Source organism: Trichomycterus rosablanca, chromosome 26, assembly GCF_030014385.1.
Source record: "Trichomycterus rosablanca isolate fTriRos1 chromosome 26, fTriRos1.hap1, whole genome shotgun sequence".
In the NCBI taxonomy this organism is placed as follows: domain Eukaryota; kingdom Metazoa; phylum Chordata; class Actinopteri; order Siluriformes; family Trichomycteridae; genus Trichomycterus; species Trichomycterus rosablanca.
This window is the reverse complement of record NC_086013.1, coordinates 6,871,689-6,895,991: the sequence shown is the minus strand read 5'-3', so window position 1 is coordinate 6,895,991 and position 24,303 is coordinate 6,871,689. Positions and strand designations below refer to the sequence as shown.

At 37.1% G+C, this 24,303-nt stretch overlaps 1 protein-coding gene across 2 annotated transcripts in view; it reads right to left on the bottom strand.

The window, feature by feature from the left end:
- Window positions 1-23,890, bottom strand: part of fer (fer (fps/fes related) tyrosine kinase) — a 75,666-nt gene extending 51,776 nt beyond the window's left edge. For both annotated transcript variants that reach the window (XM_062988279.1, XM_062988280.1), the window contains exons 1-4: window positions 23,801-23,890; window positions 5,924-6,196; window positions 5,412-5,585; window positions 2,156-2,255 (exon numbers count right to left, since the gene is read on the bottom strand). In XM_062988279.1, coding sequence (XP_062844349.1) covers window positions 2,156-2,255; window positions 5,412-5,585; window positions 5,924-6,133 — 484 coding nt within the window. In that variant the 5' untranslated portion in view covers window positions 6,134-6,196; window positions 23,801-23,890. The remainder of the gene's footprint in view (window positions 1-2,155; window positions 2,256-5,411; window positions 5,586-5,923; window positions 6,197-23,800) is intronic.
- Window positions 23,891-24,303: the final 413 nt, after the last annotated feature.

Sequence of the window (24,303 nt, the reverse complement as noted above, 5' to 3'; positions counted from 1 at the left end):
ATAATACTCTGGGTGGACCTTTTCGTCCAGAGCACACAATCCATTTCTTCCAAAAAAGACCTGAAATACTGATAATTTTTAGGTTATCATGGTGATGGTGAACGCAGGTGCATTTGGCTGCCGCTACCGTTACCGTATTTTAACGTATTTTACCATATTTTATTGTATTTTGTATCATAATTTTCTTTTAATTTTCATCTTCTGATCACTCCTGTGATCACTACCGCTCCTGTTGCTCTATTTCTTTTTTTTATCAGATGATCTCAGCGCCCTGTTGGATACTAAATGACTATGGCGTGTGTTGGATAATTTTAAAAGATGCGGACGCTGGCACGTTTGGCCGCTGCTCTACCTTCATAATTCTTAATCTTTAACTTTTGTGTTGCAATGTGGTCGGTTTTTAGTCTGTTTTTTTTTTTTTTTTTCTCTTCACATACTGAAACGGTGATTTCTGGATTACAATATACAGCTATGGTAATGCTTAAACCCCGACTTCCCTCCCCCGAGCCGCCATCGGCTTTGTACTTACATCGAGTTATCTAAAACTCAGAACTGAAACTTAGAAAGAGGAGAGGACGCTGGAGTGGTCTGTTCGCCGCTTTTCCAAGTTTATCCAAGTCCACCTGTTTTTATCAGTGTTTTTATCAATGTTTTAATTTCTTACTGACTCTTATTGAAGCTTACTGAAGTTGTATTAAGCTTTATGATACATTTTATGTTACTTTTGATACTTTCATTTATTCTTTTGATACTTTTGTTCTTTCTACTGTGCATCGCGTCTGCGGCTGGTGGCGAACGGTGGGTGAGTTTTCCTGGGATCGGCACAATGTTGAACTATTTCGTTGACCAGCTGATGAAGTTCAACAATTACACTACTCCATCGTGTATTCTAGTCATCAAACAGCTTGGACTCCTTCGCCGTCCTCGTTATATTCACAGGGGCTCCCGGAGAAAGCTTGTTTATTCTAAGGAATAAATCTGTTCTGCTGCTCCTCATCTATGGAATGCCCTTCCCGACCATCTGAGGGCACCACAGACGATTGAGAATTTTAAAAAGGGTCTAAAAACGTTTCTTTTTACCAGATTTGATGACTCTTAATTAACTGCTGATTTTATGATGTATGTCTCATGATGCTATGATGTTTATATTTGTTTTATATTTCATGATGATTTATATTACTTTTTTTCTGTAGCACTTTGAGATTTGTTTTCAAATGTTCAAGTGCGTTATAAATAAAATGTATTATTATTATTATGTCTGGCCGCAATACAGGTTTCCACTGTGTGACAGTCAATCCCAATCCCAAAACCTCAATGCTGCTTCTGGACTTTTTTGCACAGTAAAGTTTTAAGTAGCATGTGTGAATGTAACTCCGTATTGTAGTACTTAAAAAAAGTTTGCCCAAGGTAATCCCTTATTAGCTACTGATGAATACTGGTTCTTTATGTATTTATGTATATGTGTTGTCTGAGGGATTAGAGATCACGGGTGTTGCTCCCATGCCCTTTACATATTAAAGCTATTCCAAATTCCTTGAAGCATAATGATATTATGCACTATAAAAGGAGAAATATGCAAATCCCCTTCAATCTTACTTCGAGTAACATTTTTTCATGTTTTTAAACACTTTGATCTTCTGCTCATCTTTGCTCCTCAAAGACGCAGCCTTTCGTGGATGCTGCTTTTGTACCAAATGTTTGGCTTTTTCTTTGCATATTAAAAAATGCATCGAATCTCAGCTCTGCCTATCGGCTGAGGTTGAGTGGCCACATAAACAACGATTGGCCTGTTGTTCAGATGTGGGCGGGATTAAGTCGGATGGGGTCTCTCTCCCATGACTAATGCAATTACAACCTCTGCTGGCTGATTGGTGGCACCTGCACAGAGATGAGAAAAGGGTGCTCTCAGGGTGTGTCCTCTCCATACACTATGCTGAGCTGCACTGCACTCATCAAAGTGTAGGTGATAAAATGCATACGGCATATTTGCATTTTTGTGTTAAAATAATTTTAGGTTAATGCAAATGTCTTTTTTGAATTTTTATTTTAAGACTTTTAAGAGATTTCTAAGAATGTTTATTTTAAGTTTTTGAAAAAATTGCTATAAATATAAGGTTGTGCCAATAGTTCATAGTAATGAATCTGAGGTCCTTACCTTTTACAACTGCCTCCTTGTATTTTTCTTTGGCACAATGAGCCTCCTTACTTAACTGTCTGTAAGTCGTCTTCAGCTTTTCAAGGTCAGTTTTCGTAACCTGCAAACAAAGCACCCACCTAGATCACGATCCAACAGTAACAGTAACATTCAACACTTGTATTTTAATATAGTCACAAGTGTATATACTTTTGTAAGAAAATGCACTGTGTCATTAAAGTTCCAAAATTTAAAAGATTTTAAGCTTTCTTTTTTCCTCAACAAAAATCAACAACTTTTCCTGATCAGGGTTGCTGTGGGTCCGAAGATGACCCTAAAATCCCTGCAGAGCAGGAATACATCCTGAACATGACACCAATTCCTCAAAGCGCATCACCAACTTACCCATCCACTCACTCACACCTAAGGGCAATTTTGAGCAGCTAATGCATTTTGGGTTGGTAAAAACCAAATAACCAAACTACTGTGACAGTGACCAGAGACAAGGATTAAACAAATATCCCTACAGCACTTGCTGCACCTCCATGCTGCAACAATAAACAACATTAAACAAACCAAACAGGCGGCACGGTGGCTCAGAGGGTAGAACAGTCGCCTCACAGCAAGAAGGTCCTGGGTTCGATTCCCAGGTGGGGCAGTCCGGGTCCTTTGTGTGTGGAGTTTGCATGTTCTCCCCGTGTCTGCGTGGGTTTACTCCGGGTGCTCTGGTTTCCTCCCACAGTCCAAAGACATGCAAGCAAGGTAAATTGGAGATACTTGGATTTAATTGGATTTAAATGTCGTCTGTCTGTAACGTTTGCATGTTCTGCCTATTTTCATGAGGGTTTCCTCTGGATACTAAAAGCAATTATATTAATGACATGGTAAATACAGTTAAGAAAAAAAAAAGTTACTTTATCACAAATTTTTTGAATGTTAGTGATAAAAATTTGTACAGTGATACTCATTTAGTATTGATGGTTTTAACTCAACTTTGTAATCACTGCAGAAGCAAAGAATGAAAGAATGCAATTTTAATATTAACACAATACACTATATGGTCAAAAATATGGACATCTGTCCATAACTTCTTTTAACATGCCAGGATATAAATTATAAAGCAGAAAATATATACACTGATCAGCCATAACATTAAAACCACCTCCTTGTTTCTACACTCACTGTCCATTTTATCAGCTCCACTTACCATATAGGAGCACTTTGTAGTTCTACAATTACTGACTGTAGTCCATCTATTTTTCTACCTTTTAGCCTGCTTTCACCCTGTTCTTCAACGGTCAGGACCCCCACAGGACCACCACAGAGTAGATATTATTTAGGTGGTGGATGATTCTCAACACTGCAGTGACAATGACATGGTGGTGGTGTGTGTGTATTGTGCTGGTATGAGTGGATCAGACACAGCAGCACTGCTGGAGTTATTAGACACTCCTACCTAGTTGGTCCACCTTGAGATGTAAAGTCAAAGATGATCGCTCATCTATTGCGGCTGTTTGAGTTGGTCATCTTCTAGACCTTCATCAGTGGTCACAGGACGCTGCCCACAGGGCGCTGTTGGCTGGATATTTTTGGTTGGTGGACTATTCTCAGTCCAGCAGTGACAGTGAGGTGTTTAAAAACTCCATCAGCATTGCTGTGTCTTATCCACTCATACCAGCACAAAACACACTAACACACCACCACCATGTCAGTGTCACTGCAGTGCTGAGAATGATCCACCACCCAAATATTACCTGCTCTGTGGTGGTCCTGGGAGAGTCCTGACCATTGAAGAACAGCATGAAAGGGGGCTAACAAAGCATGCAGAGACGCAGATGGACTACAGTCAGTAATTGTAGAACTACAAAGTGCTTCTATATGGTAAGTGAAGCTGATAAAATGGACAATGTATGTAGAAACAAGGAAGTGGTTTTAATGTTATGGCTGATCGGTGTACACATACACCTATTTACACTGATGTGGCTGAAACACTTGAACTCGATTAGAAACTTTATTGAATACTTTGTGGAAGCTCCTTTGACATTTATTACAGTTGCAAGGGTCTGGGCTTTGGCTGGGCAACTCAATGACATTTAGAAACGTGGCCTTAAGCAACTCCAATGTTGTTTTGTCTTTGACCAATCACCCCAAGAGTTTGTTTTGGACACTGGAGAAGGTTTTCTTCAAGAAGGGTCCTGTATGAGTTAATTTGTCCCTAATTATAAAGTCTCTCTGTTCCTTCCAAGGTTGTGCCAAGCGTCTTTGCAATTTTATCATTATTGAGGCCACTGTGGTCCAGGGAACACTCAAAAACATAGATACTGTTTTATATACTGTACCTAATCAATGGTGTACCACAAATTGATCAGGAAAATCCCCAGACAGTTCCTTGGACTTAAAAGCCTGTTTTATGTTCAGACAATGGACCCCTATCAACCCAGCTATGTGCCTATCCATACCATGTCCAGTCAATGTAATTTGAAACAAATATACACAACTAAATTTTAGATACTTCATGAAGCAGATAGGGTGCCCCGTCCACAATTTGAAGTGCCACAGCAAATGGTCTAAATACTTCTTAAAAAGATGAATGTTCAAAAATGTAAAGGTACAAATCCCATTTCAGAAATGTTGGGACGCTCTGGAAAATGCAATAAAGCGAATAAATTGTCATTTGTTCATTCTCTAGAATATTTATTCCTTTGATATAAGTACAAAAAAGATGTTTTTCCTTATCAACATAATTGTATTTTGTAAATAAAGAATTATTTCACAGACACAATTAGAATTTAATGCCTGCAACACATTCAGAAAAAGTTTGGGAAAGAGGCATGTTTACCCCTGTGATCCATCTCCTTTACTATTAATGTAACTTTTTTTTTAATGTTTTGGGAACTGTGAACTAGACGTTTGTTTTTCCAGAACAGTGGACTCATCTCCTCATGTTTCTACTGTCCTTTGGTCAATCTGAGATGAGCTTTGGGCCAGAGAACACTACTTGTTTCTGCAAAAAATTAATGTACGACTTTTTCTTTGTGTACCAGAGCTTCAGGTTGCACTTCTTGATGCAGAGACAGACTGTGTTAAGTGACAATGGTTTTTTGAAGTACTCCTCTGCCCATGTGACTATATTTACCTCAAAGATAAAATTTTGTCCAATCAAAATTTCATTCAAATTCACAGCACAATGGTGTTGAATACTTTCTAAATTCTTTGTAGTGCATGTTGTCCAGTTCTATTCCATATTCAGAAAACTAGAAGTTATATCTGCACCTACCTTATTAAGCTCAGACTCAATTTGCTGGTGGATACTCTGGTAGCTCCTCTTTACCTGCTGCTTATCTTTAATCATCATTGTGAGGCGATGCAGTGGGCCAGAGTTCAGCTCCTCAGCATGCGACCTCATGATCTTACTCAGTTGCTCTGTCTGTTGTACCATATGGTTCCATGCCTAAAAATACAGTACCATAACAATACATATATATATTAGGTCTAGAGTGTTCATCCTTACATAGGGTGTATATTTCTTCATGTATGTCTTCTTGTTTATAAGAAATAATACATGACTTATTAACAGTTTAGTTTATGTGTATCATGTTTAGGTAGTTTTTTTGCCCAAGCTTTATCATTAAAAACACCTAAGAAACATTGTTTTACAGTAAACATATAAAGGGGAAACAAGAAATATTTATGGTTAGGTCAAATAATAGCAGTCACGTGACACTGTATGTAACAAATGCTTTAATTAGTTTTATACCACCATAAAAAAGTCAAAATTAAAATGGTCACCTTGGAGACAGTACTTATGTAGTGAATCTGCGTGCAGTTGTCTTGCTTGTCAACCTGCTGGCTTATGTTGAACAAGAGTGAGGCATACTCCTTGTCACTCTTTACACGAAGTGTCATGAAGCGCTTCACTGTTTCCAGCAGCTTCAGTTCCCAGTCCTGCAACTTGATTAGGACCTCATGGGAGTTCCTCAAGTCTCGGCCAAACCCCATCTCACAATATACACCGTATTTTCCACGCACAGGGGGTGTGCCCTCAGGTCTGCATTTCTTGTGCTGCATAGGGTTGGAAAAAAGTTAGTATGTCAGTTGAAACAACCATTGGATAAAGGTAAAACTAACAAGAATAACTAGAATCTAACCTAACCAAAAACTAGACTAACAATACATGAATTTTTAAAACTTTTATTATTTATTTTTACTTTATCTTTATGGATAACTACATGTAAATTAATAGGTAAAAATAGCAATTATATTAAAGAAATGAAATAACAGTACAAATTAACGTGTGTTAAACTCAAGGGGTTCAAATACCTTCTCAATCCACTGTACATTACAAAGATTTAATAAAGAACTTTTAAATGAGCTATTATTAAAAACATTACAAAACATATTACCTCTACACTGAAGTAAATGTTTTTATTTGATTTTCCATACTGTCCCAACCTTTTCTTATTTAGGATTGTAGGTGTCTCACAGCCTAGCCACTTGGAAAATTGGCTAGGCTATGAGCCACTCATAGCCACTGGAAAATTCCACAGGGAACAGTGTTGGGACCTCTATTATTAATACTATACATGCTACAATTTAGAGCTGGGTGGTACGATGGTACATTCGGTATACCGTCTTTGATTTTCTTGTTCGGTATGGATTTTTCAAATACAGCCATACCGTAGCACAGCTAATACAACGGCTGTAAGCTTCAATAGGCAGCAAATCATATAATATTCTTCACCACTAAAAGCACTATGGAGCGCTGTTCAGATTAGATACAGCTCAATTGTTAACCAGCTAGCACCAACATAACAGTGTTAACAGATGAGAAAGGTTTTCTCAATATGGTGTAAAAAAATAAACAAAAACAGCAAAGAAATGAGCTGTGTCAGCAGCGAAGCAAACCTTATAGTACTCGAAACCTTCACTATATACATGGCAAAATGACAATGTTTTATATTCTATGTAGGGCTGGCTCAATACCCCTTTTTATGTCCGATACCGCAAATTTATTATCTGCCGATACCAATCCAATACCGTCATTTCTCCTCTCAAACAACTAAGCAGTAATAATACGTGTCTCAAAGCACCATGGTTAAACTAGCTATCTAAATAACAATGCTCAGACTGTGAAACAAATATTTTAAAGGAATAAATACAAAACCTACAACATCAGTTATGCAAAACTGCTGTTTTTATTTTAACTTTTACACACAGAACATTTAGCAGTATTTCTGACTTGTTTAACAGCACCATACAAACATTTAAAATAAAATTTAAAGTGCAACTTTATCTGTATTTAATAAATAAATAATTTCAATGTAAAATTCATGATCTGTCAACTCCCAAGTCTACACCTTGAAGAGGCAGCGAAAAAATTATAAAATAAATGATGGATAAAAGCGTCTGCTAAATGCTGAAAGTGTAAATGTAAATGATAAAAAATATTATTTATAAACAATAAAAATGAAACAATTAAATAATAAAAAATAAACAAATGTATCTATCTTGTCCTTGCTTGGAGATCTCTCACATCCTCAACAATTAATCCATTAGTGTTATGAACTACACCGTTTCCTGTTTAGCCACAGATGTCCTTTTCAAAATCCAGCACTGTTTTTTAATATGCGCGCATTGGTTTTTAATTTAAAAAAAATCAAAAAATGTGACAGAACTTCAATGGAAAATCTCAACCAAGCACTGCGTCAATTCTAATTGGTTCATCGCGTTTGATTGACATCCACATCTTTCAATTGTAGACACTTTGGACGACATGCCGTAAAACAGTGTTTTTAGTTGTGGCAGTAGTAGATGATTTTTTAAAATGCTAAAAGTTTAAGTAGATCAGTGTGTTTTAATTTCTGAATGGCCTTATTTACATTAAGTGTTATTTACATTAAGCAACAGTATCGGATCAGATTACACATTTTTTTCCTTCCGATATCCAATCCAGTGATTTGGGCCAATATCGGTGCCAGCCCTAATTCTATGTACTTATGACAGTAAAATCAGCCACAGACATATAAGAAGTCCCAGTCATACAAAAAATAAAACATACCGTGAAACCGTCAAAATCTTAAAAAATACAGTAATAAAAATTTTGGTCAAACCGCCCAGCCATACTACAATTAGGACAAATTATTTATAAATATGGCATCAATTTCCACTTCCATGCAGATGACACACAGTTGTATATATGTATAAGCCAACCTCGACAACATCGACACAGTCAGTAAAACTGAGTATTACGTAAACAATATAAAAGACAATGTTTAGAGTAGATGTTACAATCAGGCAATGAAAATGAGAAGCAGACAGAGTAAAAACATCAACATTATTTCACTATTTAATCATAATTTGAACTTTAAAATAGGTGTGAACAAAAAGTGCAGGTTTTAAATACACTACACTGCTATTGCTATTTTTTAATTAAGCAATAGAACATGAGAGGGAGTGTGTTATCGCGAATAACATCACGGCTGTGATTCGGTCGCAGGCACGAGCCGGCAGGCAAACTTTTATACAACAGTTTTTACAAAAGAAAGAAAGAAAATAAATCAAAGAAGCCCTGAATTTCATATTAAATATGCTTTAATATTGACAATACCTTCCGCCAAAAAGTTCGTAGTTCCACAACGAATATAAAGTTTAACACTACATAGCAGACATCCCAAGTTGCAAAAACTCATTTTAGGGAGGTAAGAACAACAACAAGAAGAAGGCAAGAACCTCCGAAGGGAAAAAAAGAAATAAAAAACCTCTCACACACACCAAAGGATTATGGGTGATAACAGAACTCTTAGGAGCTGCTAACTGGGCTATTAAGCTAACTGTTCGCGTTACAAACACATTAAAGTTTCCTACATAGTGCACTAGATTGTGTATCAGATCGCGGATTTATGTTCCCTACATAGTGCGCTAGATTGTGTATCAGATCGCGGATTTATGTTCCCTACATAGTGCGCTAGATTGTGTATCAGATCGCGGATTTATGTTCCCTACACAGTGCGGTAGATTGTGTATCAGATCGCGGATTTATGTTCCCTACATAGTGCGCTAGATTGTGTATCAGATCGCGGATTTATGATCCTTACACAGTGCGCAATCTAGTATATCAGTTTACGGATTTAAAACGTGATCGGGAAAAAAAGGCTGTGTCGCCTGCGTGCGCGTTTGTGGGCATGAAGCTGTCGTTACTGGCAACGCGTCAGCGGAGTAATACAGTTGTGGTGTGAAAAGGCCGTGCTGTTATCACAAATATCAGCACAGTTAGAACGCTTCTCAACCAATCAGATTGTAAGGTCGGAACTACCTGTTGTATAAATGACCTTATTTGCTGTTTTCAGTTATTTGTTATTGTTGGATTTTTTTTTTTAGAAATCACAAAGCTGGTCTTGACTGCTTCAGTCCTGGATGTGTAAAGCATAAAAGTTTGTTGTTTCCTTGTTGCTTTTGCATTTTTGCATGCAGCTTTAGATGTCAGCGCTCTGCATTATTCTTGTGGGGGGTTGAGGGTGCCTGCCACCGCTGCTAAAAAAAAATTCTAGAGGAAACACTGCAATATATATATATATAATATATAATATAATATATATACCAGTGGGGCCAGTGATAGCTCAGTGGTTAAGGTACTGGACTAGTAAACAGAAGGTTGCCACTGTTGGGTCCCTGAGCAAGGCCCTTAACTCTCAGTTGCTCATTGTGTAAGTCGCTTTGGATAAAAGCGTCTGCTAAATGCTGAAAATGTAAAAAATGTAAATATACAATAATATGTTTCATTTCACGTTTATTAAGTTTTAACTTGGAAAACTCAAATGGTTGGAATTTACAACTGGGCTCACTCTAAGGGTCCTACATTTAGGTTACTGCATGGTCAACACATGGACATTTGGGGGTTAGCCAATTAGACCAGAATTACTCTTGTCTGCTAAATGTAGTTTGAAACATTTTTTAATAATAAGATCACTGATTTTTAAGAAGAAGATATTTTAGCACTAACACTGTTGGTCTGATTAAAAATCCAAATAATAGCCCTACCAACAGCAACATGTCACACTTTAAACTAATTGACTTTTAGATGTAGTTTTATCACTAAACCCTTTAACTTGTGCTCTTGATCCCTTGCCTACTCACTGGTTTAGGCTCATTATCTGCAGATATTGTGCACAATGTCAGTCAGTCACTGCAGGGACTCTTTTCACAAATACTTAGTACTGTAGTTATCAGGCCATTATTAAAGAATAGAAGTCTTGACACCTCTGTGCTTAATAATTACAGGCCAATTTTTAATCTAGCCAACCAGCTTTAAAAAACAACTGAGACATGAGTAGCATCACTGTTTTGGTTCTGTTGGATTTAAGTAATGCTTTTGATACTGTTGATCATGAAATTTAACCTGACTAGGTTTAAAACTGGGTGGGTCTCACTTTGTCTTAGACTGGTTTGATATTTAAGTGGCTGTAACTACCATGATGCACTGGGCATCTGTGCAATTATCTATGGAGTGCTCAAGGATCAATCTTGGGGCCATTGATATTTAACCTGTATATGCTACCACCGCCTAAACGCAAAACATTTGTTATCATCAGTATGCAGGTGATACTCAGTTTTTTGTATGCCTAGCACCAAATGATGGCAAGTCTATTAGGTCACTGTTCAATTGCATAAGTGATATCAATACGAATACGAATCCTTTGTCAATAAGTTGATGTCATACAATTTCCTGCAGTTAAACAGATAAAAGACACAAACGACATAAAATGCTTACCTAGAACCTATGAATTTGGAGGCCAAACAATGTGTTAAGAATCTTGAGAGTAATTTATGATAATGAGCTCAATTTTACATATCACAATAGTAATGTCTGTAAAACTCACAATGCACATTTCAGTGTATACTTGCTGCTGCCATTTGTACAAATGACGAAACAGAAATTAAACATGAACGAGTTCCACTAGATAGATCTCCAAATCTGTGCTAAAAACAATAAAAAGCTGATACTGCTGTTAACTACCAGAGTTTTAGTCCTTGTTTGCAACACTTTTGGGAAAAAATTTGAAAAGCGGTTAAAAAGTTCCAACATTAAGTCCTTTGTTTGTATCTCAAACAACCATTTCTAATTAAGAATCTCTGTAATATTTCCTGGAAAAAAAGCCAAATATGCTTGTAATTCAACAGCAAAAAATCTATTAGCCACAGAATTTTAGACCTTTTGACGAGACAATAGACTGAGTTATTCAAAGTCACATATACAGATTATTTTGTGATTGCAAAATAAATTGCAATGAATTTTTTTTGATAAGTAATTAATGTGTGCAAAGTAGGAATGGGTTTATAAAATCGATTTTTCGATTCTAATCAATCTTTATTTGAACGATTCGATATCGATTCATATAAACGCGAGATCGATCTTTTAAATATGCCCCTTTTTACGGTGCACACGGAAATCTGTTACCCCCTTTAATTTCTCGTGACCAGCCAGTGTGTTTTTAATGCAACGAGATCTGACCTGCACATCAGTTTAGCATGGCAGAAGCTCAAGTTATGACCACTACACAATTTTTTGCACGGTGCTGGATTCGGGAGGAACTCTGTGTTCGCTCTGCGATCAAAACTCGGCTCTCAATCAATGTGAGAAACAGCGAGGGGAAACACAGGGGCGAGGTTGTAAACAGGTGGTGGAGCGCAATATAGTTTCTATCAGAATACATCAGCACACGCGAGTTTTACAGTATTTCTGACCTGATCGTTCTCTACAAAACAAAATATTTATTAACCTCCAACTCTCTATAGAACAAGCTCGTGTTGCCAAATCCACTCAGATTCATTTATTTCATCAGCGCACAAACTTTGATCTCTCGCTACTTATTGATGTGCATGTTTGGACGTGGTATCATTAAACCTTTCATCACTTCTCACGTGTGTTTTCGTGACAAAATGTAGTTTTGGAGACCAGAGAAGCTCGCCTGTGATTCCCCCTGGTGATAGATGGTGTAGTGTAAAACCCCCCATCGCCGATCAGTCGTGTAGTGTGAACATTACAGCGACCAGGTGTTAATCAGAGTGTCGTGTAGTGTAAACTTGGCATAAGCTGTTCAACAGCCAGGTGTATGTTTACATTACATTTACAATGTTGTAGCGTGTCAGACATATAAAATAATAATAAAAAATGAATGTTACCGTTTTCTGTTTTGGATTAATTATTTATGTAAACAAAATACACAAATATTTTTAATAATGAGTGTTCTTTGTACTGTACAATTATCACATTCGTTCTCTGAACATCTGTACATATTTAAACAAAACCTGTTAATGTAACTCAAATATGCCTAAATGTGTTGAATCGAAATTGAATCGAAAATCAAAAATCGAAGATCGAATCGGGACCTTGTGAAATTAATGGCGATACCCAGCCCTAGTGCAAAGTGTTTTTTGTATAAAATTTAATAATAATAACAATGACGCATCCCTGCTAACCAGCTCAATCACGTCAAAGTCACCTGAAATATTCGACTGCAGTCAAGCAATCTGCACCTAAATGGTTTTAATGTTAGGGATATTATGGTATTGCATTGCAAACATGTGGTATTGCAAACACAAACTTTTTCAACTTCTGCCCTCCAGCAGATGCCACTGAGCTCTGTATACTAGAACAACCAGACACTGGCGTGGTTTCATTCATTGTCATCACCCTCCTAAACAACTGAGCAGTAATCTCATGCTAGCCCACAGCTACTCCTGTTTTTGTCCAAAAACTTATTAAACCCTGCATCACATCAATACACTACAATAGCATTCCCATACATTATATACACTACTACATACATTTGTATATTGATACACAAGTGTGTGTGGTAGTGCAAACAACAGTATATGTACAGTATATAAATAGCTTATTCCTACACGCGTACAAGCAACATCTGTATGTAACATTATTTTTATTACAGAATTGATGTAGATACTTTGCATTTTGTCCAGTTTAAAGGTAAAACTCTACTATAAAAATACACTTACTCTAAAAATGCTAAAAAGCTTTAATATATAGACTAGTGCTGGGCGATATGACAGTACATTCAGTATATTGATTTTTTAAATATCGCCATTCCGTAGCTAGTTAATACAACAGATGTAGGCTTCAGTAGGCAGCAAATACTAATATAATATTGTTTGCCACTAAAAGCGCTATGGAGTGTTGTGCAGATTAGATACAGCTCATGAGTTAGCCAGGTAGCATTAGCATGACCGTGTTTACAGATGAGAAAGGCTTCCTCTATATGGTGAAAAAAATAAACAAAAACAGATGGAGAATGAAGAGAGGAAGACCAAATATGCACCAGAAGAACCTGCTGAAGAAATGAGCCGTGTCAGCAGTTTAGAACAGACTAAAACACTATATACTGTATGGTGTTGTCGAGCCACGGCTGTTACAAACAACGTCATTACAAATGCAGTAACAATCCACATATACAAGGACACAATTTTTCTAATTAAGTAATTGTACAATACTTAAATATTAAATAAACAATAAAAATTTTATTTATTGCAACTGTTTCACACATACTGATTTCATCATATATTGTGTCATTTTGTGGAACCAAGTAAAGTTTATAGTACTCAAAACCTTCATTATATACATAGTGAAATTAAAAATTATTATATTTTATGTACTTATGACAGTAGAATAAGACATAAAAAGTCCCAGTCATACAAAAAAAAAAAAAACATACAGTGATATACCGTGAAACCGTCAGAATCTTAAAAAATACTGTGATACAGCACCCAGGTGGCACAGCGGGATATTCCGCTTGCACACTAACACTGAGTTTCTCCTCGGTTCGAAACTCAGTGTTGCCTCCGGTCGGCTGGGCGCCATCTAGCGGGCATAATTGTTTTTTAGTTTTAGTTTTATTTTGTTTATCGTAAAAAAGCGCTTGTGTTTACTAACGTAAATTCGTGCTGTGTTGGAAACTAGGAAACTTCTGCTACCGGCATCCGAACGAAGCCGGTTTTGTTTGTTTTTGTACTTCAGCGCATAAACATCATAATTATCCAGAATTAAAACCGTTTTCGGTCCGCACGAAGCGCGTTTGTGTTTGGTTGTGTTCTGTATTTCAGCTCTTAAAACACCTCTGTTTTGTGGGGAGTTATAACCGTTTCTGTTCGTAGGAAGCGCGTTTATTTGTTTTGTACACCAGCGCATAACACCGTTTTCCTTTAGAATTACAGCCGCTTTTGTCCGAACGAAGCGCATTTGTGTTGCTTTGGTTGGTGGTTTTTGTATTCCAGCTTATCATCGCCTGTTTCATCCGGAATTAAAGCCGTTCTTCTGTGACTACCAGCAGAAGCGCCGGTGAATCCAACATAAACATCATCTCCAACTCATCTTGTAAAGCTAAGTATATTACTTTGTTACTATGGCCCCAGCAGGAGCTTTGTATCCATGTTCCGAGTGTAATATGTTCAGTTATTCCTTCTCCGTGTTTAGTGATAACTTTACATGTGATAAGTGTAGATTAGTGGTTAGTCTAACGGAGAAGATCTCAGTGTTAGAAGGGCGCATTCGGGCGTTAGAACAGACTACTACTAGTGAGGGCTTAGATTCAGCTGTAGCAGTCCCGAATGCCAGCAGTTCAGGTACAGAACCCCAGACTCCGGCATTAGAGTCCTCACAGCGGGGCGACTGGGTGACGTCTCGGCGACATAGTCGTAGGGAAAAGCACCGACCATCTCAGTTGCACGTGTCCAACAGGTTTTCCCCACTCAGTGAGCCACCCGCTGAGAAGCCTGTTAATGTAAGTGCTCTGGTTATAGGAGATTCTCAGCTCCGACACGTGCGTATTGCAACCCCCATAGAGACACCAGCAACCATAGTCACCTGTATTCCGGGGGCCAGGGCGCCCGACATCAGAGCAAACCTGAAAGTGCTGGCTAATGCTAATCGTAGATTTTCGAAGATTGTTATCCACGTCGGCACTAATGATGTTCGTTTACGGCAGTCTGAGGTTACTAAGAGTAATGTTAAAGAGGTGTGTGAGTTAGCTAGGTCGATGTCTGAGGCAGTAGTGTGCTCTGGCCCCTTACCGATTCGACCCAGTGGCGAAACCTACAGCAGGTTGTTGTCGCTGAACCGCTGGATGTCTAAATGGTGCTCAGAAAACTGCATCGATTTTGTAGATAACTGGTCCACCTTTGAGGGAAGGCCTGGTCTTTTGAAGCGGGATGGTGTCCACCCCACGTGGGAGGGTGCTGCTCGCATTTCTTGCAGCATAGGTGACAGGCTTTACCACCGCGTTAGTGTAGCGGCAGATAGTGTTAAATGACTATCCAGAGCCAAGACCAGGCAGCAGACTAACAGGCCTAACCGACTGTCTGCGAGTCGCCATCGGACGTCACCCGGAATCCTTAGGTCACAAACCATTGAGACTGTGTCTGTTTACCGTGGCAGGTGTAAGCCAAAACAAAATCAAAAAGTATGTCATAATAACTTAATTAAAATTAATCTAAATGAGCATCATGAAAACCCTAGTAAAGTTAAACTAAAGTTAGGACTTCTAAACATCAGGTCACTTGCATGCAAAACAGTAATTGTAAATGAAATAATTACAGATAATTGTCTTAGTGCCCTGTGTTTAACCGAGACCTGGGCTAGACCTGATGAGTATCTAGGTTTAAATGAAGCATCTCCTCCGGGTTACAGTTATGAACATAAGCCACGTCTTAGCGGTCGTGGTGGAGGAATAGCCGCAATTTATGATAAAGACATAGGTCTTACTGTAAAATCAACTCCCATAACAAACTCGTTTGAAGTTCTTATCTCTGACATAACCAATAAATGTTCATCTGATAAAAATAGTATGTTTAAACTGGTTACTGTTTATCGACCCCCTGGTCCTTACTCAGAATTTCTTAACGAATTTGCCGATTTTCTTTCTAAATTAGTCTTATCAACTAAGAAAGCTCTAATTGTTGGTGACTTTAATATTCATTATGAGGATAAGTGTAATCCACTCAAAATTGCGTTTGATTCTATTTTAGAATCCTTAGGCATCACCCAAAATGTAACAGGACCCACTCACCGCTGTAAACATACCTTAGATTTAATACTTACTTATGGTATAAACATAGACAACCTGGAAATTATACCACAGAATGACTTAATCTCTGATCACTCCCTACTAATATATGAAGTGTCCCTGTCCAATAATATACAGCAACCAAATCGTTTTAAATGTAAGCGCACTATTACATCTGCAACTGCAGCAGCGTTCATAAACTGCCTACCAGAATTACCAAATATATCAGCATCAGAACCTAAAGAACTAGATCAGGCAACTCAAAACCTAGAGACCGTACTGCGCACAACCTTAGATAACGTAGCCCCACTCAAAACTAAACTGATTAGGGAGAAAAAACTTGCTCCATGGTACAATGACCACACATGCGCACTTAAACAAGCAGCACGGAAATTAGAACGTAAGTGGCGTCACACTACACTGGAGGTGTATAAGATTGCTTGGAAAGATGCTCTAACTGAGTATAAACATGCACTTATAAAAGCTAAATCTGTATATTATTCATCCCTAATAGAGAAAAATAAAAACAATCCTAGATTCCTTTTTGAGACAGTGTCCAAATTAACTAAAAACGTCAATGAAACTAAATCTAATATACCGCCTGACTGTACCAGTGATGATTTTTTAAAATTCTTTAATGACAAGATAGAAAAAATACGACTTCAGAGTCAGAGTGTGTCACTTGCCAATGTTAAGTATGGACTCACTCCGAGCAGCATTGGTGATAATAGTAACGAGTTAATCCAACTAAATTCCTTTAATCCAATCTCCCAAAATGAACTAACTGTGTTGATTAAATCATCGAAGTCATCATCGTGTATACTCGATCCTGTTCCAACTCGTTTACTTAAAGACTTACTCCCAGCTATTGTAGAGCCCCTGCTTACATTAATCAATGCATCCCTTAGCCTTGGGTATGTACCTAAATTGTTTAAAAGTGCTGTTATTAAACCCCTGATTAAAAAACCTAATCTTGATCCACATGTTTTATCTAATTATAGGCCAATTTCAAACCTTCCTTTTGTCTCAAAGATATTAGAAAAAGTCGTTTCCAAACAGCTATGTTCTTATTTGAATGAAAATTGTATTCATGAAAAATTTCAATCAGGATTTAGACCCAACCATAGTACCGAAACCGCATTAATTAGAGTAGTTAACGAGTTGTTAATGTCTTCTGATAATGGATGTGTCTCTTTTCTTGTTCTATTAGATCTTAGTGCAGCGTTTGATACGGTCGATCATAACATTTTACTGGAGAGGCTAGAAAATACAGTAGGTATTAAAGGACTCGCACTCTCTTGGTTTCAATCATATTTGACTGACCGCTCTCAATTCGTTTATGTAAATAATAAATGCTCAGAAACTACAAAAGTAAAGTGTGGTGTTCCACAGGGGTCGGTACTTGGACCGCTATTATTTACACTCTATATGCTTCCACTAGGTGAAATTATTCATAAACATGGCATAAACTTTCACTGCTATGCAGATGACACACAGCTGTATATATCAGCCAAACCAAATGATACTGACACAATCAGTAAGATAGAAGATTGTGTAAACGACATAAAAAACTGGATGTCGTGTAATTTTCTTTTACTTAATTCAGATAAAACTGAGGTTTTACTTGTTGGCTCTAAAGCTGCAAGAGACAAGTTGTCTAACCTGGTGCTAAACTTGTGCTAAGGGCTGTACATGTGTCGGAAGAGGCGTGTACAGTGACGTGCTCTCCTCGGATACAATCTGGTATCTCTGGTAGCAGCGGAAGACAAAATTGAGTGCGGGAGGAAAATATGGAAAAAATGCATTAAAAAAAAATAATACTGTGATACAAATTTTTGGTCATACTGCCAAGCCCTAATACAGACTGTATCATTATTATGATTATCATGTTTAATTAGCACTCGTAATGAAATTTAAATTGCTCTTTCATTTCAGCTATAAAGAAATATATACTAAAACGAAACAACATTCCTCCTGGACCATGGTGCAACACGGAACATGAGTGCAAACAATTTAATATAAAACAGTACAGACAAAAACAGTGCAATAAAGCTAAAGACTTAAAATAAATACAAATTCTCTCAGAAAGTTTGGCACAATCTTTGTGTTGCAGGGTTTTGCATCTGTACCCTTGACACCCGTACCTCGTACAAATTCAACTGCTTATTGTGGAATGTTTAACACGGTGTACCATGTAACTTTTTACTTTTATTTTGCCTTGTCCCAACTTTTCTTGAGTGTGTTGCAGTACGATTCAAAATTTACTCAATCAAGCTGGACAGTCAAAATATTAAATGTCTTTAACGTCTTTCTCTATTAAAGATCACTAAATTATTGTCAATGAGTAATGTTTCTAATATAGCAATGTTAACAACTGACCGAATAATCCATAATCAACAAATAAGGCATGTTTAATTCATGCTGTCAGTTAGGATGTCATTTAAATTAATTTTCAACAGGCAAAAGTTGCCTCCCCACAAAAACAATCAGTGTCAAAATCTGACTTGACCTCACTCACTCTCAGAGCAGCTGCGGTTCTAACTTGAACATGAAACCTTTTTTACATTTGTCCATTAAATTATAATAATAATAATAATACATTTTATTTATATAGCGCTTTTCAAGATACTCAAAGACGCTTTACATAAGACAAATAATCAAAACAAATACATACACCATACAAATCATAGTACAAAATCAAAATAGTACATCAACATCAAGAATAATTAAGATAAAAACAAAGAGAGCAGCATAAAATTCATTAAAAATTAGCTAAATTATGAGAGAGAACAACAAATATAGAACAAATTCTTAAAATTAGACAGAAACAGGACAGATTCACATGCAATCAGGAAACTGAAAACTTTACAAGTTTTAGGATCTAGGACTTTTCTGTCGTGATCTAAGTATAAAAACTATTAAAAAGAATAGCAAAAATAAAAGCATTTATTTCGTGTTGTTACAAGTTAAATGCCATTTTGAATAGATGAGTTTTGAGAAGTGACTTGAATTTGGACAGGTCAGGACAATCTCGTAGGTGTTTGGGGAGAGCATTCCATAAAGATGGAGCAGCTATGGAAAAGGCCCTGTCACCCCAGGTCCGGTGCTTGGTCCTAGAGGGTATGGACAGTCGGTTAGCCTCAGAAGAGCGAAGGCTACGGGAGGGAATGTGCTGATGGAGCAGGTCGGTGAGGTAGGATGGGGCCTGATTATGGAGAGCTTTGTGAGTGAATAGAAGAATTTTGAATTGAATGCGTTGAGCAACGGGAAGCCAATGAAGTTTTTGGAGAACAGGTGTAATATGATCACGGGAGCGAGTATGAGTAAGGAGGCGAGCAGCTGAATTCTGGATATACTGAAGTTTTTTTAGGATTTTGTTAGATGTACCATAAAGGATGCTATTGCAATAATCAATTCTGGATGTAATAAAAGCATGAATCAAGGTTTCGGCGGCAGGAAAGGAGAGGTAGACGTGCTATGTTTTTTAGATGAAAGAAAGCAGTTTTGGTGATGTGATTTACATGGAGGTCAAAAGAGAGGTTGCTATCAAAAATTACACCAAGATTTCGGATGTTAGAAGACGAAGACAAAGTGTCATTATCAATGGTAATTTGAAAAATTTTTGTGGTTTTTGCCAGGGTTGTAGGACCTACGATGATCATATCAGATTTTTCACAGTTTAATTTGAGGAAATTAGCTTTCATCCACAATTTCATTTCAGTGATGCAATTTGTCAGAGTGGAGTGAAGTTCAGTATTAATGGATTTGGAGGAGATGTAAAGCTGAATATCATCAGCATAGCAGTGGAAATGTAAACCATGCCGACGTATGATGTCACCAAGGGGGAGCATATAAAGAATAAACAAAAGGGGACCTAACACTGAGCCTTGGGGAACGCCTTGGGACAGTGGAGCAATGGCAGAACTACTTGTTGATTGTTAATTGTTGATATTAACAAACTGTTGTCTGTTTACGAGATATGACCTTAACCACAAAAGGGCAGTACCAGTGATGTTGACAGAGGATTCAAGGCGGGACAGAAGAATGGAGTGATTAATGGTGTCAAAAGCTGCAGTAAGATCAAGGAGGACGAGAATATTAATTTGTCCAGAGTCTGAGGAAAGAAGAAGGTCATTTGTGACTTTGAGGAGGGCTGACTCAGTGCTGTGCTGGGGGCGTAAACCAGACTGAAATGATTCAAATAGATTATTGGAATTTAGGTGATCTTTGAGCTGTGAGGCAACAACACGTTCCAGTATTTTCGACAGAAATGGAAGATTGGAAATGGGCCGAAAGTTACTCATAATGTTAGAGTCAAGTCCAGGTTTTTTAAGTATGGGAGTAACAGCAGCCAATTTGAGTGATTGAGGGACTGAGCCAGAACTAAGAGAGGAATTGATTATCTTTGTGATAAGTGATGAGATAACTGGAAAACAACCCTTAACAAGTTTTGATGGAGCAGGATCCAAAACACAAGTGGAGCTTATGAACAATGACACTGTGAAATCAAAAATAAGAAATCATCTAGAACATTTAAACCTAAAACAGTGAAGCTGTTTAACATGCATTCATTTAATATGTGGTCATTTAATTTTATTTCAAAAAACATTACTGAAAAACAAAAAAATATGTATTTATTTCACAAATGAATAACAAATAGAACATAAATAACAGATTTTATTTTATTTATCCACATTTAATATTTCCGGAAATAAGCTGAAAGCTGAACGCCATAACTTCTGTATGGTGACTGATGTATGCAATACAGGCTTATTACACACATTGCAGTTAAAAATTATAAAGACAGAAAATCTAGCAGAATTGTTAAAAAGAACAAAACAATAATAATAACAATGATGCATCCCCTGCTAACCAGCTCAATCACGTCAAAGTCACCTGAAATATTCGACTGCACTCAAGCAGTCTGCACCTAAATGGCTTAAATGTTAGGGATATTATGGTATTGCATTGCAAACATGTTCTACATTAATGCATGCATATAGACTAGAGGTTATATATTAATTAAAGCACATACTCATTCCATCTTGATTTGGTTTTACAATATCTGATGACTGACCACACCATGTTTAAAGCATATCTATGGTAAAAATGTTGAGTTTTGGAAATTTAACCATCCTAATACATAATGTTATTATCAATGCATGCATATAAACCTGGGCATTATGTTTCTTAAAGCTCATGATGCATCACTTATTCCAACTTAACCTTACCAAGTTTGCAACATATCCTTGGGACAAATGTTGTATCCTTAGCTTATTACACAACAAAATTACTTCAATAAATATTTTCAGAGTCAGAGACGATCACTCATCTATTGCTGCTGTGGTCACAGGATGCTGCCCACAAAGCGCTGTTGGCTGGATATTTTTAGTTGGTGGACTATTCTCAGTCCAGCAGTGACAGTGAGGTGTTTAAAAACTCCAGCAGAGCTACTGTATCTAATCCACTCATACCAGCACAACACACACTAACACACACAAATGATCCACCACTTAAGTAATACCTACTCTGTAGTGGTCCTGTGGGGGTCATGCTCATTAAAGAACAGCATGAAAGGGGGCTAACAAAGCATGCAGAGAAACAGATGGACTACAGTCAGTAATTGTAGAGCTGCAAAGTGCTTCTATATTGTAAATGGAGCTGAAAAAATGGACTGAGTATAGAAACAGGGAGGTGGTTTTAATGCTATGCATTTCAGCCATAACATTCTGAAATGACTAACACAGATACAGCCCCAAGTGAGTTGGGGGGAGAGGATTTAACAGACCTGTATGTACGTATGTATGTGTTTATGTGTTTGTGTGTGTGTGTGTGTGTGTGTGTGTGTGTGTGTGTGTGTGTGTGTGTGTGTGTGTGTGTGTGTGTGTGTGTGTTAAATCCCCCTAACTCAGTGTCCATACACCATAGATCTTCTTTGTGTGGAAATGTTTGTGAACATAGTGTACATGAATGCTTTCATAACAAGGCTAAAATGAGGCATGTTAAATTTGCCAAAATAAACATTTACCATAGATCTGCTTTGAACTTGGTGTGGACACTTATTTGTGAGGTATTATCAGCTTCAATGAACAAATAAGGTCCATGAGCATGCATTAATAATTACTGTATACATTAACATCAACTATTCAAAACTCAAAGTTTCCACAACAGATCTGCTTCAAACTTAGTGTAATCAGTCATCAAATTTTGTAGTTTTGAATCAAGCTGGAATGAGTAATAAATTATGAGTTTTAAAATCATGTAAGCTCAGGTCTGTATGCATTAACGTAGAACATGTTTGAAATACACTACCTTAATACCCCTAAAATGTAAGCCTGCACAATTTAAGTATGGGTAGATTTTGACGTATTAAACTGGGTAGCAGGGGATGTGTCATGTTATTGTAACTATTTTTTGTTCTTCTCAACACTCCTGCCTGATTTGCCAATCATTTTTATTATGATATGTTTAATAGGTTGTATATTGTGCTTTAGTCATACAGAAGTTACAGCATTTAGCTTTCCATTTATTGCTGGTTAAAGTAACAGGAAATGTTACATTTCTGATCAGCTTGTGAAACTGTAAAAAAGGCCCACTATTTCATTTGTCATTAATGTTTTTTAAAATACTGATTTCTGATTTTAGAATAATTTAATGAAACAAAGTACTTTTTGATGATTGATGCTGACACTGTTAGTTTTATTGCCAGGTCTGTCTAATAAAAAACAATGTATTGATTAGTAAATATTAAGTACTGTTCTAATTCTTGCGGTTACATGTGGTTCTGAATGTGGTTACATAAATAAATATGTATAAAACATGCAATATTAAGAAGCTAAAATTTAATAATACATTTATGTTGTACATTTAGTATTGAATATCAGGTTAAAAAACATTTACTTTGAATTTACTTCAAAGCTGCATGCAAAATGTTTCCATCATGTTTTGAAAAAAAATCAACACATTTTAGGGATTTGTAGAATTGGTGCCGCAAAACAACGGGGTTACTAACTCATGCTTTCAGTCCCAGTAAGGAGTTTCAGGTTTCATGTCTTCACCTTAAAAATATAGCTAGTCTACCCAAGTATGTTTAATTTATTTGATTCTGAAATCACTGATGTCACTACAGTATACTGTATAAACAGTTAAGCAATCATAACACCTGGTATTTTTGGTGTAAATGCGCGAGGAGGGAAAATAAAACAACAATATTGGCCATTTTAACATTTCACCTGTGTATTGTACCTTGGCGAAGTTTATCAACAAAAGTGACGGACAAAGACTCTCAATGCTCTCCTTTTTTGTACACTACACTAAAGGGAATTTTGGCATTTTTGACATAGTATGTAAATCAAATTAAGTAAGCTACTCTATTGAACAATTATTTTACTACTTCACTACAATATAAACTTTGGATAAGTGTTTGGATAAGACAACTAACTAGCGACCTGCTAATGTTGTGTGGCCTTTCCTTTTGGAAAATCAGGCAAAGCGGTGGACAAAACAACTTTACGCTTAACCTAAATTTTTATCTAGCAAAACCCAAGTTTAATATGATTACAGTTAGATACAATAATATATTTTAAACACTTACTCTAGCTGTTGTAGCGTTTCACCGTGTTTATAAATGTCTTTATATTCCTCTTTTCTTTCGCTCCGTTGCCGGAGTTGGGATACGGGAGGGGTTTCCGCTCTGGATTGCTACGCTACAAAAGCCATGACGTTGGCAGCATTAACCCATTCGACTGTAACACATAAAGCTGATGTTGGTCGAGATGTGCTGCTTATAAAATGTATACTATTTGCATTTCAAAAACATTAAAATGTGGAAGCACAAAAGAAGATCTATTTAAGTTGATGCCGCAAGGAAACATGATTCCTGAAGTCCTTGGGTTCAATCCTCGCTGACGGCCAATGTGGGGAGTTTCGTACGTTTCCTCTGTGTAATTCAATTGTTCCTTTGTTCCGGGTCGAAAAACCATTGAGTAGCAGTTCTGCAAACAGATATGTCTTGTTGATGAGAGAGGTTAAAGATATGAATAATAGAATTTCTTTTAAAGCAATAGAGACTGTGCGTTACTGCGATTTTATCAAGGG